We start from the raw sequence: 18370 nt of genomic DNA on the forward strand, positions 1-18370 counted from the left end.
TATTCCAGGTTTGCATCCACCGAACATAGTGTCCCAAAAATTGGTCTCAATGGGTCCAAATCCATTTGCCTTCTGGGTAGCAAATGCTTTTGCAGCCACACTCATCTGTCAAGTTATGCTCTCGTCATCATCATAATTATCATTATTTGCCATAAAACTTTGAAAGTTGTTGCAAGTGCAAACAGCGAGTGTGTCAGAAAGACCTGACGATTCTAGCTATATTTATATCAGACTGCCGTTGATGGCCACTGAGTGGCTCCACTGTACCATTCTGCTACCGTTAGGGTTGGTGCAGTGCTCATTTATTTTTCCCTCCAATACTTTCCTGGTGCCATCTTGTCAAAGCTACATGCTGCAGTTTCTCCATTTAGGTAAGAAGGAAAGGTAAGATGAATGTTCTATTAAATCAAACAGATTCATGAAATGAGAAAACTCATACATCTTATACATCGTTGATCATTGGGACGTAGACCCAAATTTACATATTATATGTAACTATTTTTAAAACAATGATCGGCAACAATTACTACACGCAAAACAGTGTCATTTCTTCCTGTCTCAGAATCCAGTGTCAGAAGACATAAGATTGCCCAACTTGCAGACACATGGTCATCACAATGTGGACACAGAGTGAGGACACAGCAGCGGATATCCCGGTTCCAAGGACAGGAAGACTGCTCTTCCTCTACCAGCCCACTCAGACATTGACATCCACATACAAGCAGAGCACACTGTGGCATTGTTAATGACAAAAACACTCATTGCTTCCACATTTTTTCCCCACTGCCTTAATACCATGGACTCTTTGATCATGTCTCCTTGTACCAACTATTAAAGCAGTCTTATTCTCTCCAGGGATTATGTTTATCTACCCCTGTGAAGAAATAAATAAACAAAGATGTCCAGAGTGAGATGAAAAAATGAGAACTCATATCAAAATAGCAGTTTCACCCTTTGAACTGAGCCCCTCTGGCTTCTTATCAGTCCCATGACAGCCTCTTTTCCCTCACCAAATTAGCCAAGTGTTCTCCCCCATCCTCATTTCCTTATGTTTTCAGAGAGTGAAGATCTGTTTTTCATCACAGGGTCAGAGGCCAAACCATTCCTGCCTTTGAAATAAATCGTACGTAAATCTGGCATGCTCTTCACTTTGCTTTAGTTTTTTGTGTTCTATTTTTTTTTTTTTTTTAAGCTCTGGGTTGTTGCAGAGCAGTCGAGGTGATTTAAGCATGGCAACATCTTATGGAACAATGAGTTGCTTTTAGCATAAAAAACAAAATAAAAACCTGCCCAGTTGTTGAATTGTATACCCCGCCTCATCAGTATTTGACAGAGGAGTGGAGAAAGTGCCCTGTGAGGGTGTAAAGTGTTGAGGATTGGGCAGCATACCCTGACTCCTCTAATCTATCCAAATAAACACTCTTCCTCCCTCCCCCTGGTTCCAGAGGTTATCAAAGAAAACCCCCTCTGCTGCTCCCCTGCACACACTAACAGCAGCCTTTAACACAGCAAAGTCTGCTCTCAGTGCGTTCGCATTCGAGGCAACACAGGATACAGGCTCACAGACTCAATCATATCTCAAACTGGAGTCAGAGTGAGGAAACAGAATGTCAGGGAAGGAAGCGCTGAAGCCAGTGGGAAAGCACAATTTGCCACAAGTCAACAGAGCTTTTTTCTGACCCACTCGAACAGGTCTGAGGCAGACGTTTAGATTCATAACAGCTGGCAAACTTTTGATTATTTCTTCAGGAACACCAGAGGTTTAAGACTTGGTTAAAAAGTGAAAGCTCAACCTTCTCCTGGACTCCATCCTTAAGGTTTGGACTTTCACAAAGAGAGGACATAAATCAGGAGGACATTCTTGAAATTTTCTTCATCTGCTGCCACTGTTGAACTGCAGGAGCGCGGATCCTAAGGTTTACCTAACAGTGAGTACAACAGAAATCCTGAATGAACAGAAAAAAGTTATAACCCTTACCGCAACAAAAAGGTCAGTGCTCTCAAATGGGGGCCACAAATAATCAGAAGTTTTCTCTGTGTTGAAGCTTTACGAAAGAATGAAAGGTAGACTTTGCTGGCATACAGTCCTCTCTCAAAGTAACTAAAAAGCTCTTTAGACTTTAGGAATGTCAGATACCTTCTTTCACAAGAAGGGTTGTTTTATTGCTTTGATCTAATATAAAGAAAATACTACAAATTTTAAGAGCCTTGCATATTCTCAAAAGGTCAATATCCTTAAAGTTTATTTTGTATATTTTATTCGTCTTTGGGTTCTATTGTACAACACTGGACGACACTTTGTTCATCAAATGTGCATGAACCCCATCTTAGAGTAGAATGTCCCTTTATAAGGCACCACATCTATCAGAGGAAGTGGATGGTTAGATTTCACATGGTTGAATACCATCAGCTGTAAACACCTTCAGGAGTGCAGTGAAATGTTTTTGTTTTTTTTGGTCATTTTTTTCACATAGAAAATGTCTGTAAAAGTAAAAGGGAAATGAAAAGAAAGATGGAAATAAATGCTTCCATGTTCATCTGTTCTTTTAAAATCAAAGTCATAACATCGCTCTGACACTGGTGATTAGTGGGGGTTTTCAGCTGCTTCTGGCTCATTGTTCTGGTGATGGTTATCCTGAAGTTTGGGGGTGGAGTCAGTGAAGCCCATTTCCTCCTCACCAACAGCACTGCATTTATCTGTGTTGACTTTCCACACATTTTATCACATTATTTAAAAACCCTCTTACTTAATGGCTGAACATTCTTCAGGCGTGCAGGGCGGGAAGATTTTGATGCAAAAGAAAATACACTGTATTTTATTGATATTTAATCATCTTGACAAGCTTACACACTTAACATGCTTGGCAAGCTTTCATAAATAATCTCAGCATTGTGAGACACGAAGTTATATGAATCAAGACGATTGTTTACATTTAAGTCCCACTGTTTTCCTACAGAACAGACCACAGAGAAGATGAGTCTTTCACGAAATGGAACGCTGGAGAAGACAGTGTTTGAGAAGGCCCACTCTGATGCACGCTCCCCCTCCAGAGCGGGGTCAGGGGTCGTGGTGCCGCCTCCATACTCCCTGGGTGGCAGTGAAGGCGCAGATGGCCCTCTGGAGCTGAGGGGCTCTCTGGACTGCTGGGCGTGCTCTGTACTGGTCACGGCACAAAATCTGATCATCGCACTGATCAACGGTGGGCTGGCCAGTATCATCTTCGGCGTCATCCTCACCCCAGCTCTTGTCATGATCATTTTCGGCTTCCTCTGCCACTCCACAGTAAGGTTTTGAACTAAAAATATAAAACAATGTTTCGTTTAACTGTTACCTCTTTGGCTAGTTGGAAGGTATGCAGCCTGTCAATCAAACCGTTGTCTTGGAATGCCAGCTGCACTTTGCAGGGAAAGAGACATGTTTTTACAGACATTTGACACTGTTTTTCTGGGGCTTAGTTTTAATTTCCTGCAGGTGTGGCTGAGTAGAATTTCTATGTGCAATGCACTGTGGGATTATTTTGCACATCAACAGAAATGGGAAAAATCTAAAAAATTTAGCACACATACTGATCAGAACTTTTCTTGTGTGAGCACCCCCTCTTTATTCAGCCTTTAATCCTCCTGCTCTCCAGGTGCAGCCCCATGGAACATCGCTGTACTGTTCAGACCTGCTGGACGACACCGCCTGTGTGGCTCTGCTGGTGGTGGGCTTTCTGCTAATGACCCCTCTGCTTGTCCTGGCACTCGCTGCCTTCTGCCGCCTGGCCCGACACCTCCAGCTCGGCATGTGTTTCATCCCTTACAGCCGTGCTGTCTACAAGAACCTGCCCGCGTCACAGCGTCGAGGGCCAGGTTCCGGAGGCTGCTGCAGTCAGCAGGAACAGAAGGAGAGGGATGGGAAGGGGAGCGTTTGGGTGTAAGATAACAGAGGCGAGGAGGATTGTACATGGTTGTAATATGTTGTTTAGCTTCTTTTGTAAAGCCAATCAGCGCCGTATTTCTCTCCAAAAGCCATGATAGTTCATCATTTGTATTGATTGTTTTGAATTGTTGAATGATAATTGTATTGTTAGTGTTGCTTTTTCTATGCAGTTTCAATGTATCGAACATATTTTACACATTTTTACAATAAAATTACATTCTACCTTCTCAGCTTTGAGTTTTACACAGAACAAAAGAAAAGTGAACGTGATGGACTGTGGACTGAATTAAAACATTTATTACCAAAATATCCAGTTCAAACAACATTTATTGCTCAAAATATTGTGTGCATGCACCAAGTGACAAGTTACTGTCAGTGTTTAAGATACCGAGTTTATAGTAAACCATGTCTTTATTTAAACTAGACTCCTCTGGAAACACTCCTATAACGTGCAAAAAAGCAACACCCTGGTAGAAGTACGTTCTTTTCAGTATACAACACATATTCTAAATATTATTCAATTATCAAGACCAATGAAGAATGTCAATATCAGCAGAACGTAATTTCACATGTACGTGTGAGCACCAGATCAACATTCTGGCTGGTTTTAATTCTGTATTCTTTCTGCTTTATGGCTCAAAATTTAACAGTAGGTCTTAAGTTTGATACTGTTTGGTTGTAATATCCTCATCTGAATTTATTTAGTATCTTATAAACAGTATAGCCTGTAAGAAGTAGAATATTTTATTTTTGTATTGTAGTTAGTATCACAGAATGGAGATATTTAAAATAGTAGCTAAACTGTACACAAATTTGTGAAGAACCCCAGTATAATTGCTCAGTTACTCTTCAACACAGCACTGAATTAAAAGAGTTATGAGTTGTCAATATCAATATGTTAGTGCAAATTCTCAGTGATGCTAATGATTATATTGAATTAAAGATACATGTGTGGTATTCTGGTGACTCATTAGCATCTACTCCAGAATGTGCCCTTGATTTCCTACTTTTCTTTTCCTTTCATCATTTGTAAGGGTTGATGAAACATTATTGATAAAATGCATAGATTCTACTAGCCTTTGAAAATAAAAGGTACCATGTTGGTAGATACCGTATGTTACATTTGTGTCATTTTACAGTGAAATTCCACGAGTGGTTGTGAGGAATAAAAATTATTGCTTATATCATATTTGTGATATGATATTGTTGCAGTGGTGCCTACATAACTGACATCTTTACTGATGGACACCCATCAGTCATATTCTAGAATTTAAGGATACAAAATTATGTGTAATTAACTATAAAAAGTCTGAGGCTGTATACAATTATCTGCATTATGTGCTGGAAACATGTACATTTAGGTGTTTTGGAATGACATTCTGTCAAGACTCAAAACTTTAACCAAAATGGATTTTTGTTTGTTTTTGTTTTAGAGACGTAGGAGAAGATTAAACTCAGTCCAAGGGGAAATGAGGATGATGTTAATTACAAAACAACTTTCTAAGAGGTATGATTGGCATAAACAGATTCAGTAGGAGGTACAGAGAACCAGGATCAAATGAAGAAGGAGAAGAAATAATGAATAGTGGGGCAGTACATTGGCATATCTGATACATGGTGGAACTTAAACTTGTTATTAAATCCTTGAAGAGATTTTGCAAATGCCGGTGATTAAATATGCACATTTACTATAGTGTTGTGTTATTCTATTATTCTGCAACAATAACTACATTCTTACAAATAAATTGAAAGAAGTTAATATCAAACAATCACTGAATGTAATTCAAAATAAGAATTGATGGGTTGAGTCAGTGGTTTGTCATTCAGACCGGTTGGTTGACTGCAGTGACTGCTTCATTGGTAATGCTTGAAATGTTTCCACGGTTCTCACCCCTGACACCTTCTCTGTTGCCAATTTCCACTTCTTTGTATCTTCTCTTCATGAACCATAATGAACAGGTCACAGCAGGACACGATTCACACCAAATAAGGATCAAGAGTGATAATTTTCCCCAACGTGTTGTGATTATATTTTGTGGACATTTTATTCAACATTGTCCCCCTTTATACTGAGTCCAAAATCACCAAGACCAATCACCAAGGTCGATCCCATTTCAGATGTAAACTGGGACGGGTTTATATCTGAAATTGAAAGGTTATCATTGAGTCCCCAGATGTTGTGCAATTACTCCTCTGATCCACAAGATGGAGTCAGAGTCATCACTCTGGCATCAAAGTCATAGGTGAAAAAGTGTGCAGTCGTGGCTTTTCGAAGAGATATAAAACCTTTATTCATGTATAAATTACAAACATAAGGTTTGGCAGGTGGTTGTATAAAACAATATAATTCCTTTAATCTTTGTATACAAATGGACTGTAATATTGTGCTTTAATAGGTCCATAGCACACATTAAAAACAATCTGGATTTGTGTGTATAGTCCTAATTTCCTCACTGGGAGAACTGTATGATGTTAACACGGTAGGTTGTTGATATTCATCAGTAATTTGTGGTGTGGGGCTTTGTACGGAGCAGTGAAAGCACCAGGTTGCAGGGTACCACGTCCTTCTTCGTCCACCTGACCCATGATGATGAAGCTACCACCTGCCAGACAAGGAAAGACCAGACAAATGAATCAGGTTTGTGTTGTTGAGGAAATTCGAATGCTAATACTCTGATGTGTGGGTGAATTTAAAAAGTTCATACCTCTGCGAAGCAACGGGCACTTCTTACACTGTGAGACCAGCTTCACTGCCATGGTCTCTCCTACTTGTGTGATGGTTAACCGTCCTGCCTTATAGGCCTTAATGAGGGATATGTTAATGAGCAAAGTGCCTCGGGGCCCAGCGGACAGAGAGGAAACCTTCCCGGTTATCACTGATAAAAGGAGGGCTCAGTTAGAAAACAACATCGGGGTGCTTATCTTTGCGTGCATTCGAACTGAAAAGAAGGGAACCTACCAAATTCACTGGAACAGAAGCTGGTCTTGATGGTTCCATCTCTTTTACAGGCTTTGGCACACAGAGGATTTTGAGCAACTAGAAGTATAAAGAGCACAGAAACAGTGCATTAGATCTTGTTTGGGCACCTTCTGACAAATGTCCACGCTTTTACCCACCAGGCCTCTTTCCATTTGGCCTTGGGACAGTCACCCTCCTGTCCTGGCTTGTGGTGCCCTGACCCCGGCTTCTCGTGGGCTTGACTGGTCTGGGTCTCTCTGTGGGTTTCAAAGGAGGAGGTTGTATTTTGGTGGTGGTGGGAATGAGTGGCTGTGCAGGGACGCCAGGATGTGTTGCTGACTGGGAACCACGTGGGATGCTAGTGTAGCGGGCAAGAAATCCATCAGATGTCACACTGAGGTCAGACACAAACTGGACCAGTAGCACGTTACCGCTGGAGAGAACAGGTCTGGAGAAGAGATAAAAAAAATGTTAATAAAAAGATTGTACGTGAGAGTAAGAAAAGCATTTTTTAGAGTTACTAAGAGAAAAATCTTACAGTGGAAGCTGATCTCCACAGTATCTTCCAATCAGGCGTGAATCATCTTTCTCTCCACCATTAAAGAATGCCACATAGTCAAACCGACAGTAAGAGTCAGCCTCCAAGACAAATTTATCAAAGTTCACCTGGATTACCTGGATCGCAGACAGAAAGAGAAATATGCTTTTACCAGATCACTTGAAGTTGTAAAGGCTCCGATCATGCTGGGAATGAGTGTGTCACCAACCATGTCAGGCTCCACAGTGATAAGCCAGGAACAGCTGGTTCCTGGTGGGTATTTCTTCTCAGGCCAGTTAGGTGTTTTGATCTCTCCTTGGGATTTTGTCATCTTTCCTCCACAGGACTGTTCGTCTGAAACAAGACGAATAAACTCCATGAGGATGATGAATGGGTAGAGCTTTTTCTTGATGACCTTTTGAATTTTAAGGCTTGCACTGGGTCTAAAGAGAATGCATTAAATAAATTCACACTTATTAAAAAAAAAAAAATTCGGATCCTAATTAAACAGTTTCCTGCTCTTCTTAATCCTCTTAACCCTTTGCTTCTCTGCCACCGCCAAATTTCTTTTCTTTGCCACTGTAGGAAAGCAACTGGAAACAGCGAGGCCCTCTTTAAGCAGTAAAACACTTCATGAAAAAGGTGCTAATAATTGTGTCAGTGCTACATTTTGTGCTTTTTGGTTGTACTAAATGAAAGTCTTTTTTTTGGTTGTTGTTATTCATTAACTTTAGACTGTTTATCAGAATATTCTTATTTAGTCAAAGTCAAATTTATTTGTATAGCACATTTCATGTACAAAACAATTCAAAGTGCTTTACATAAAATAAAAGCATTGCAGCAGGGAGTGTAAGAAGCATTAAAAATACATAAAAGAATATAAAAAGAAACAAATGAAATAATTAAGATGAATTTAAAAAGAAGCAACAGTCCAGATAAATTAAAAAAAACGCGCGGATTTCATGCATAGAAACATGAGAAAAGAAATGTTTTTAACCTGGATTTAAAAGTGTCTACATTTGGTGAAAGTTTAATCTCCACTGGCAGTTTGTTCCACTTATTTGCAGCATAACAGCTAAATGCTGCTTCTCCATGTTTAGTCTGGACTCTGGACTGGACCAGCTGACCTGAGTCCTTGGATCTAAGAGCTCTGCTGGGTTTATATTCTCTGAACATATCACAGATGTATTTTGGGCCTAAACCGTTCTGGGATTTGTAAACAATCAGCAGGCTTTTAAAATCTATTCTGTGACTGACTGGAAGCCAGTGTAAAGATTTTAAAGCTGCTGTGATGTGTTCAGATCTCTTTACAAAATTTGTCCATTTGCAATTGTTTCTAATCATATTGAAAGTACTTCAAATTTAAGGGTTCCAGTTCTGACCTGCTCTGTAGAACAAATGCGTGATTATTTTGTACTATATCTTAAAGGAAGGGTTTATTAACGGATTCATATAGTTGTTCAGAGGGAATGTCAAGGAAACCAGTAATTATGTCTCCAATTCTTAATCCAACAGTTTCATCGTTGGAGAAAAGAAATGTTAACACGATATAATTACAGTGTTGATTACTTGCAAATGTGGTTTCTCTTCACCTCTCCTATCTTTGCCATGCACTCTTTTCTCCTTACTCTCCTTCTTTGTCTTTAGAAGGTTTCATACTTTCTACAAAAAAAGAAGACTGACTTTACTGTTAGTTCTCATGAATGTACAAATGATGTGTTTTTCCCCATAAACTTTTTTCTTTTTTACTTTTTGATATAATAGTCAGACAGTAGAGAGATAGATTACAGGAAATCTTGGAAGAGAGCAGTGGAACAAACGTCCTCTCCTGGACTCACACCAGGGATCACAGTTCATTGCTATCACACAAACACCAGATGATCAATTTTTGCACCATTGATTAGCTTCATGGGCATTTAGAAATACATTTCTTTACAAATAACCAGAAGCAGAACACTCAGAAGTTTGGAACACAGGTGACACAAGCCACAAATGAGGGCAGGAAGTGAAGACTCTGGCGTGAGTGGAGAGCTGACCACAACTAAATTAAACAGGATAATGTGGTCTGGGAAGCAGGATGAGACATGACAGAACAAGAATGTTGTGAAATCCTGTCGTTTCAGGGTCTACACTGACCTTGTGTGTTTCCTGTTGTGATTAGCTGCCTTGACCTGATCTCTGTCACCTGTGCTTTCCCTCAGTATATTTCAGCACCCAGATTGCCTTTTGTTCAGTGATGCAGCCTATTCTTTACGAAGTAAATGCTCTTTCTTTTCTTTTTCATTTCTTCCTCTCTCTGTATTTTTCCCCACTCTTTAAATGTCTCCCCTTCACTTGTGAGATGCACCTGAGTCCTTCATCTACATTCTGCATTGAGGGCAAGTTGTATCTTCTCTTCATGTTGCACGCAAATCAACATTCAGTGCGCAGCCATTGCAGATGTATCCAGCAATACATCCTCTAGTTACTGTGTTATGAGGTCAATGAGACGATAAGATGGTAAAGGGAAAATTCTGCTCAGTGTAACAGCCAATAAACTGTGCAGTAAACTAAGATGCATGTTTTAGGATGGGAGGAAGCACCCACACATGCACGGGTTAACATACTAATGCCAAACAGAAAGGCCCTAGCCAGGATTCAAACCAAGAATCCTGTTTCTGTCAGGTGACATTGCAAACCACTACACCACTGCGCAGCCCGAATTGATAATCATGACATCTTTATATTCTTTTAAACCATTTAGAAATACTTGTCTCATTGTTTATTTTTTTCCTACCATTTAGGACGTTGATTCAAATGAAGTGTGTCCATTCATTTGGTAAACATATCAAAAAATATCTGGCGAAGACAACAAGACTTGATCTATTTTGCTCCAACTTTAACTTTACTTACATATAAGAATTTGAATCATGGGACTGATAGAAAATTTCAAACAATTATGATAATTATCGTTTGAAAATGTTTACACATTATGCTGGGCTTGATTTAAAAATTGTGGTGCCCTACCCCATTCATAATGAAAACGTTTTTTTAGATATGACACAATAATAGAAGAGAACCTCATCATCACTCTTAAATGTGACCACATACCATTAACATAGGGTTTGGTTCCGCTGAAATAAGCCACAAATCCTCTACTCTGAGTCTCTCCATCGGTCGCCATTTCCAGCATCATGGTGTTTGTGGTTGAAATCAGAGCACCGGGCCGGAACGTTCCACAAAACCGACCCAGTTTTTGCACCAGGTTGGAATGGCCGTTGTAAACATCCAGATAGTCATAGCGACATTGTGAGTCAGCCTCCAGGTCAAAAATGCGGAAGGACAGCGTGACCACATTTCCCTCAGGAACCTTGAAACCAGACAGATCGATGATAGTTAGAAACAACAAGAGTCAGCATTCAGACATGTTGTGGGTAAAGTGACTCACGGTAATGCGCCAGGTGCATTTGCTGTTGGGTTTGTAGACACTTGGGAACCCCTCACTGCCAACAAAGCCAGAGTCTGTAACCAGATCTCCTCCACAGTGGAACACAGGCCTGCGATGAATCAGACTTACTTATATCTTGACTTACAAAGATATTGTTGACATAAATTACACAAATGAACCCAAGGCCTGTTATTAGCACATGAGACAGCACACAGAACCTAGCCTGTCCTGGTGGTTTTAATCTCAAATGTTTATATTTTCATGTTTATATGAAGCTGAAGTAACTAATCAACCAGCACAGTTCAAAACTATGTTGTAATCCATCCACCACATACAGGCTCCATAAACAGTGAACTTCACTGTTGGTCTATTCCTCTGTGTTTTATGAAAGTTCTTTGGTGCAAGTTTTAAGAGCTATTGCTTATATATGCAATGTTTTTTATTGAATGGCCTTGTGTTGTGGTCCAGTTACAAACAGAGAGTTGGAAATGTCCAACTCCAGCAGAAAATCAAAGAAAATACCAACATGAAGTAAGATTTCCTTGTGGTAGTTGTAGAGCAGTTATTAGCTTGTTTCTTTCTTAAGTTGAGAAAATTTGCTGTTCATAGCAAGATTAAAAGTGTAAAAGAGTCTCGACTTTCCACCTCTGAGGTAAAGTGAACACAAAATGATTTTAGTTATTGGTGGAGATCATAGGTGGATACAAATATGGGGAGGCTAAATAATTCTCCACCAAACTGGATTTGGGATATGTCAGAACCCTGAAAACACGAGTGCCTCACCCAATGACAGTCTTTCAGATCTAAGCAGTGTTTTAGAGTTGGATGTGACTTCAGACACCCTCGTAATGTTTCCCCTTCAAAGAGTTAAGGCACAGAATGGGCTTTGATTGGAGAGTATACCTCTTTGGGGGTCAGCAACTTTTCAAAACGTGTTGTTTCAACACAAACATGAGCATAATCACAACAGTTTCAAGCATGAATAAGGCAATGTGCATTTCACCACAATGAATGTGAAGCAATGTTGATTTGAACTACATTTCTGTGTAACCAAGAAACATCATAACCATTATAACAACAAGCTCAGTTAGATCAACAACAATATCACAGTTAATTAAAGAGCTCGTGATTGCCTTAAAGTAGAGAGAGAGTCATAAAGTTGCTATGGATGACGACCACGTTTTGAAAATGTTTTTGAACTGCTCCTTTTAGACTGTAAAGATACAGCTGAATAAATAAAAGAGAAATTCAACAACATTGAAATGACTGAAAAAACCATTTCACTGCTGACAGACTACTGACAATATATTGGAAATATATTGGACAAACAATTCAGCTGCTTCCCAGACAGTCAGAGCTCACTGAAGGTCACAACTCATTTTAAACAGAAAATTTCCTGTTTGGGTTTTCTGCCAGTAGGATACATAAGGTCATTTGTAAACTAATGTTTCACAAAAAATATGCCGTTTATGAAGTCAGTTTACAGTTGTAGCTACATGGAGAGTTTTTGCTCACCTGGGAAAACTGAGATGTTTAAACTAGTCATGACATAAGTAAGAAAAGATGTGTCTGCTAATCCAAATAAGAAGTTTTAGAAGAAAACAATAGCAATCTGGGCAATGGATGGAAAGAGAATGTTTTCCAGTAAATAAGAGCCAAGACAGCAGGACCCCCGTGTAGTCAGACGGCTGCTGATTAAAGCCAAGATGTCCAGAGCCAAAGCAAGATTTCTCTGATTTGACCCCACAGGCAGAACCAAAAGCAATAACATCTGCGGCAGCTGAGCCACTGCAGACTCAGCATGCTTCACAACATGAGCCAAAAACCATCAGGACAAATCTGTGCCCAGTCAAACAGGAAAGAATGTGCTGACAGAGATAGAAAAGAATCAGTAAAAAGTCTTTCCATCTTGAAACTGCAAGACTCTCTTAACTAAAATGATCTTTTTAGAATTAGAATCTTTCACTGAAATGACAACAAAATCATATAAATGAGAACTGGAATTCAAAAGGTCAAATCGACACAAATGGTGACTTTACCTGGTGTAATTGCTCTGTTGGGCCTTCACCCATCCCGAAGTCAGAGATAGGAACAAGAGAAGCCCCCAGATGTAGCCTGAATGCATCATAATTCAGTTTGCAAAGAAATCCAAGCAGACCACTGCAGAAAACGGAGATGTTATGAGGACGCAAGAGGTAAGAGAAAAGGGGAGGAGGAGGCTGTTCATTCGGGATGGGCGGAGAGAATGAATAAGTGGGGAGGAATCAGTGAGAGGAGGGAATTGAGAATGGATGAAGACTGGGGCAAAGATGCTGAAAGGACAACAGTGGTGAGAAAGAGCCATGAGGGGGATGACGTGAATGTGGGCGGAGGGAGGAGGTTTTAATTAGAGCCAGATGTTTCCTTGAGAATAACCCTGGTTTAACTATACAAAGGGGACATCTAGGAAAGAGAGGCTCAGGGGTTCAATATCTGAAGTTTAGTAAGGAGTAGATCCCTTAAGAATAGATGTCTGGTTCTTCAAACAGTTAAAACCCAAGCTATGAGAAACTTTTGTTGGTTTAGACGGCCATTAACTCCATCCTGTGTCTGCTTGGTCATTATACAGGGCACACAGGTGGAGGCAGAGCCTGAGGCTGGAATGGCTCCCAAATAGAAGGGCCATAAATCTTTGCATTCCACAGTAGACCTGAGATAGGACCTTTGATTTACAAAAACAATTATCTTTTTTCCACATAAAATCATTAACTTTCGCCATCTAGATACAAACTGAGTACAAGACCCAGAAAGAGCTCCAATGGGTGGTTTAAAGTATCATAAACCTTACGATCTCTTCCCTCTTAACATATTTCCCTAAGCCCTAGAAGTTTTTCTGGCTCCATACCATCTATTCAGAGAGTGTCTATTTGCCCCCACAATCCACCAAGACAAGAATAACACTCAAGACGGGGGAGTATTCTTTCTTGGAAAGATTTGGTGAGGAGCCAACCCTCTGGCCCACAAAACTGAGGCCTATTGAGGATGTTGTTTCAATGATGCTATAAAATCTGACAATTTTACAGACTAGAAGTGAAACACCTTGATCAAAGTCTGGGGCAAGCAGGATGGACAAGCTAGAAGAGAACAAAGCAGTTTCCACAAAAGACCTATCTATCTTTTTTTATGGTGAAATGACTTTTAGACATTCCAGTTTGCTTCTGGTGAGAACTAAAACAGTTTTGGTGCTCATCGGGAGCTGGTCCTACTGTGTTATGCTTGTGCTAACCCAAAGTCTTGATAAGAGTCAGCAGGAATGCACTGAAGTGCAGGGGTTAGCTGGGGGGTGAACAGAGTCTCAGTGTGCACAACTGTGCAGCCGCTGCCATTGTGGGTGGGAGTCAGAGTGAACTTTACACATAGCGGTAATCAAAGCCAAGAGTGTAGGTTTCTGCAATAACTTCGGACGAAACCTTCAAGCTGGACCTGCATTCCTTTTCACGAACTCAAAATGAATAGCAGTGGGGGGTAGATGAGTGTTGACACGTGAAGACATGTGTTAGGGAGGAGAGGAGAAGCTGGTTAAGTCAGAGAAATGGAAAACAAACCAAAAACTATCTGACAGAGAGAGATGGATTAACAGGATGAAAAGCTGTTTTTGAACGCATTCCAGAGTTAGGTCATGTTCGTGCCTCTGTGAGCCAACACACGACTGCTGTTGCCTCACACGTCTCCTGGCAAATCACTCTCCCATTCTGTCCAAGCTGATCTCTTTAAGATTTCTCAAAAAAGAATGACACGGTATTGTGAACGACACATATTACGCAGGAGATGTGGAAAACAGATGAAAATTAATCCATGTGGTTGTGTGAATCTATCTGAGACTATGTTTGATCCAAACTGATGATTCAGTCACAATTGTAGACCCATCTGTTCTCTGTAATTGTGGTTTGTTTCAAACCATAGTTTGAAAAAGACCAGTCTTCTTTTTATGCCATGAGGCGTAGTAAGACCATTTTCAGGTCTAGATAGATTAGTTGGTTAAGATTCAAAGACATAAAATGCTATTCTACTCAGTAAATGAGGCAATAACAATAACATATTTTCCTTGAAACACTCCATACTGTATACGCAATTCATGAGGAAATATTGTGTATTTAATACATAAAATGTGCCAAAGAACACCTAGTATGACAAACAGGATGTAACGATGAAATCAGATGTTATGAGGACCTCAGCAATGATTATATTAATCCCAGAGAATCACTGTGCTGTGAGCCTTCCCTCACTTTTCATGGCAGCAACTTATGAGACACATCATCATTTGTAAAACCAAGGCAAAGAAATGACAGCATCCCAGCAACAAAAACTAAATTAATTTTAAAGAAACAGCAGTAAGTAAATTTTTTTTTTTTAAAGTAACAGCGGTTATTTCAGATATCCTCATATCAGCAAGAAGGGTGGATTAACAGGCTAGAAAATTGAGGGAAGTCAAGGAGCTGCTGCACCAGATGCTGTAGTGCTAAAAAGAAAAAGTCTATTGTTGATTGCATGGGCGGACAAACAGATGGACATTTAAAATGGTTGTGCTGTGATGTATAATCAGCTAATCATTAGCTGTCCCTCTGAATGCTGGCTGGCAGTTTTGTGTCAGCAGATTTGCAATCCAACCCAAACCAGTAGCTGCCATGGTGACACCTGGTGGTAAAAACCTAAAACTGCAGCATTGGGCCTCATTTCTCTTTCAACAACCCGAGCTGTAACAATATACTGGTAGTTTCATAATTAGACTCATTACAAGTGTTTATTGGTGTTGTAACAGCCAGAGTATAATGGAGCATTGCCAGTTGACGCTACATGGTGGCGCCTTCCTTTGTTTTGTCACATGCTATTACCCTTGCTTCTCCCAAAGTCGACGTCCTTGACTTCAGTAATGTGGGCACTGGTGAAGGCTGCAGGCCACGAATGTTTTTGTCCTTGTATTATTTTGTTGAGAGACCTGGCTTGTATGGCCCGTATCTGTGAATAAATGTACACTATGGAAAGTCCCTCCACTTCGTCTCCAGCCTCACAACTTTATTTCATAATGGAACTATGCTAATAACATCCGTGGCTAAGCTTCCCTCCAGCTCCACGTTACAGTGTCAGACAATTTAATTTTGTTCAGCTTTCATACTATCAGTCTGTTTTAGATCTCAGCGCTGCTGTGAGTTTGGCCGTGTTTAAGAAAAAGTGATTAGAAACCAGTTGTTGATTTGGCCTTTCAGTCAGCCTGAGCGATCATTTCATGCTGCCAAAGCAAATTAGAAAAACGTGAAACGCCAGCATGGCTGTGTTTCAGCTGGTTATCCTGACAAAGCAGGAAGCTCGCTTATAATGTGGAAAATAACTTTTACATAACGTACTTACAGCATGTTAAATGCCACGTGCGTAAAAGTTTTTATGACATGCATTTCACATAAATAATCATTTAGAAAGTAGTTTAAAGAGGCAAGAGACGAGTTATTGATGTGGCTGTAGGGTTGCTTTACGTGCATTTCTGTTTAACAGAAACCGGAAGTGACGCTGACACGCTGGCGGGGTTTTTGTTGGGAGGGGCGGGTTAAGCACGCACACTTATCAATGATTAAGGATTTGATTTGAAATTATTTTATTACAGCACGCAGTTATAAGAGAACAAGAATGGATGAACATGGCATCTTTATTGTTAAGAAAATGAAACTTTGATAACTAAATCAAGCCATTTAAAGTTGCAGTCTGCAACTCTTTTTCAAGCATAATGCCTGGAACTGTCCGGGGATTCTGAAAGTAGTACATTAAATACCCCAATACAAAAAAAAAAAAAAGAGTTCTCTAGGTCCCCTATATGTCCCGCTAGGTCCCTCCAAAGCCAGCAGGTTTGTTTACAAAATTGCAGACCGGACCGGTAAAAGGTAACCAATCAGGTTACGAGCTGGGCTCTGCTGCCTGTCAATCACCGATTGTGCACGCTTATTTATCTAGACTATTGAACTTTATTACGGGCTAGTCTACTTACTGTGTCTTCCATGATCACAAATGACAGGTGAGTTGATGAATGAGGAGTCGTGTACGCGCATCTGGCGTGCACGTAGACGTGCACGAGTTTTCATGTGTTTTGATGGGGCGGGACAGGAAGTTGAATAACTTTTTATTTTTCGGTTAAAAAATAAGCATTTCTTGCATTTTGCGACTACGGAGGTCACCGTTTTCAACTTCAAGCGTTCTGATAGATCATGTAAACTCTTAAAATGCCAAAAATTAGGACTTTACGTATGACAACAACAAATCCTGCAGACTGCAGCTTTAAGGAACATCACAGCACTATTTGTACGCTTGAATGTGTCTTTTATTCATTAGTGATACTTAACATATCCAGGCATAGCACATAAAAATACACCACAAAGAAAAGTCTGCGCTCATGACTCAGGGCTTTCAGGCATTTCCAAAAGTGGACCATCTCTCTGTTGACCTACTGATGAAAATTTTAAGCGGGGTCGAGACATCGATTTCATCCATAAGGTCACTGTGAGCTTTAAGCTGGATTTATAGTTCATGCGTTGCTCACGGCGCGGTCGGCCCGTGATGTCAAAATGACGTTTCAGGCCAGGCGCGCGCCATTGAAAAGGCGGCGCAGCGCGTTGTCGTGCACCAGTCGATTTTTGTAACTTGGCTGCGCCGAGAAAGACAAACCGGATGGACCAATTTGAGACCAGGCTCAGTCAGGAGGTGCCTTTGTACAGGCACCTGTACGAAACTGCAATGAAACAGCACAGGGACCACGTAAACTCCCAAAACTCGTGGACAGAGATTGGCAAAACTTTGGTGAAAGAGGTAGAGTTCTGTAAGAATGTGTGGAAGAAGCTACGGGACAGATACGTGAAGGCAAAGAAGAGGGCAGAGACTCAAAGTGGTGATGCCCCTCAAAGTGGGCTTCAGACCTTCACCTCTATTGATTGAATTGTCTTGACTCACGAACTTCGTGAACACAGAAACACACTAAGCATTTCATCTTCCAGATACTGCAGCAGTATCATTGATGACAGTATTCCTGCTCTTGACAGTGGCATTGTTTTCTTCTCGACTTTCGTGGTTGTAGAGTAGCGGTAACCTTCATGTAACAGCGACACTTCTGTGACGGAGAAAATTGCAACTACTGGCGCATCGACTTGTGCCACCATATATAGCCGGCACGAAATCGTGACGTCATCAACACCGCAGCAACAATGCTAGAGCCTTTAGTCCCTCCTGTGTCATGGTGTTGCGCAGCCAGGTTTTCAGCCTGCGCAAAGCTGAGAAAGAGCGCTCGGATGCCGCGACAGATTGCCGAGGCTACTGTATGTAGTCAGGCTGCATATCACATCAAAAGCATAGATCTATGCATTAATTATATGAAAGAGATAAATGCATGTCAGACAAATGTAGTTTAAATTCAGATTCTTTATCTTTTTAAAGCGTAATGCAGTGGGTAGGGAGCAGTGGCGGCTCCGGACAAATTTTTCAGGGGGTGCAACAGTAGTGATGATGACT

The 18370-nt window shown here is 40.6% G+C and overlaps 2 protein-coding genes across 2 annotated transcripts; one reads left to right on the forward strand and one right to left on the reverse strand.

Annotated features, from left to right (window-relative positions):
• Positions 1 to 1473: 1473 nt before the first annotated feature.
• On the forward strand, positions 1474 to 4231 carry tmem88a (transmembrane protein 88 a). Its single transcript, XM_075486317.1, has 3 exons — positions 1474 to 1928; positions 2958 to 3283; positions 3633 to 4231. Exons 2-3 carry the CDS (start codon positions 2975 to 2977, stop codon positions 3918 to 3920), a joined length of 597 nt encoding a protein of 198 aa, XP_075342432.1. The 5' UTR covers positions 1474 to 1928; positions 2958 to 2974; the 3' UTR covers positions 3921 to 4231.
• A 1957-nt stretch (positions 4232 to 6188) lies between these two features.
• Positions 6189 to 13055, reverse strand: pcolcea (procollagen C-endopeptidase enhancer a). The gene is made up of 9 exons (XM_075486316.1): positions 12886 to 13055; positions 10847 to 10955; positions 10510 to 10768; positions 7649 to 7773; positions 7420 to 7556; positions 7040 to 7329; positions 6882 to 6959; positions 6628 to 6798; positions 6189 to 6525 (listed from the first exon to the last, which is right to left on the reverse strand). The coding sequence occupies exons 1-9, from the start codon at positions 12972 to 12974 to the stop codon at positions 6395 to 6397; spliced, it is 1389 nt and encodes a 462-aa protein (XP_075342431.1). The 5' UTR covers positions 12975 to 13055; the 3' UTR covers positions 6189 to 6394.
• Positions 13056 to 18370: the final 5315 nt, after the last annotated feature.

Source organism: Odontesthes bonariensis, chromosome 16 (genome assembly GCF_027942865.1).
Source record: "Odontesthes bonariensis isolate fOdoBon6 chromosome 16, fOdoBon6.hap1, whole genome shotgun sequence".
Taxonomy (NCBI): Eukaryota; Metazoa; Chordata; class Actinopteri; order Atheriniformes; family Atherinopsidae; genus Odontesthes; species Odontesthes bonariensis.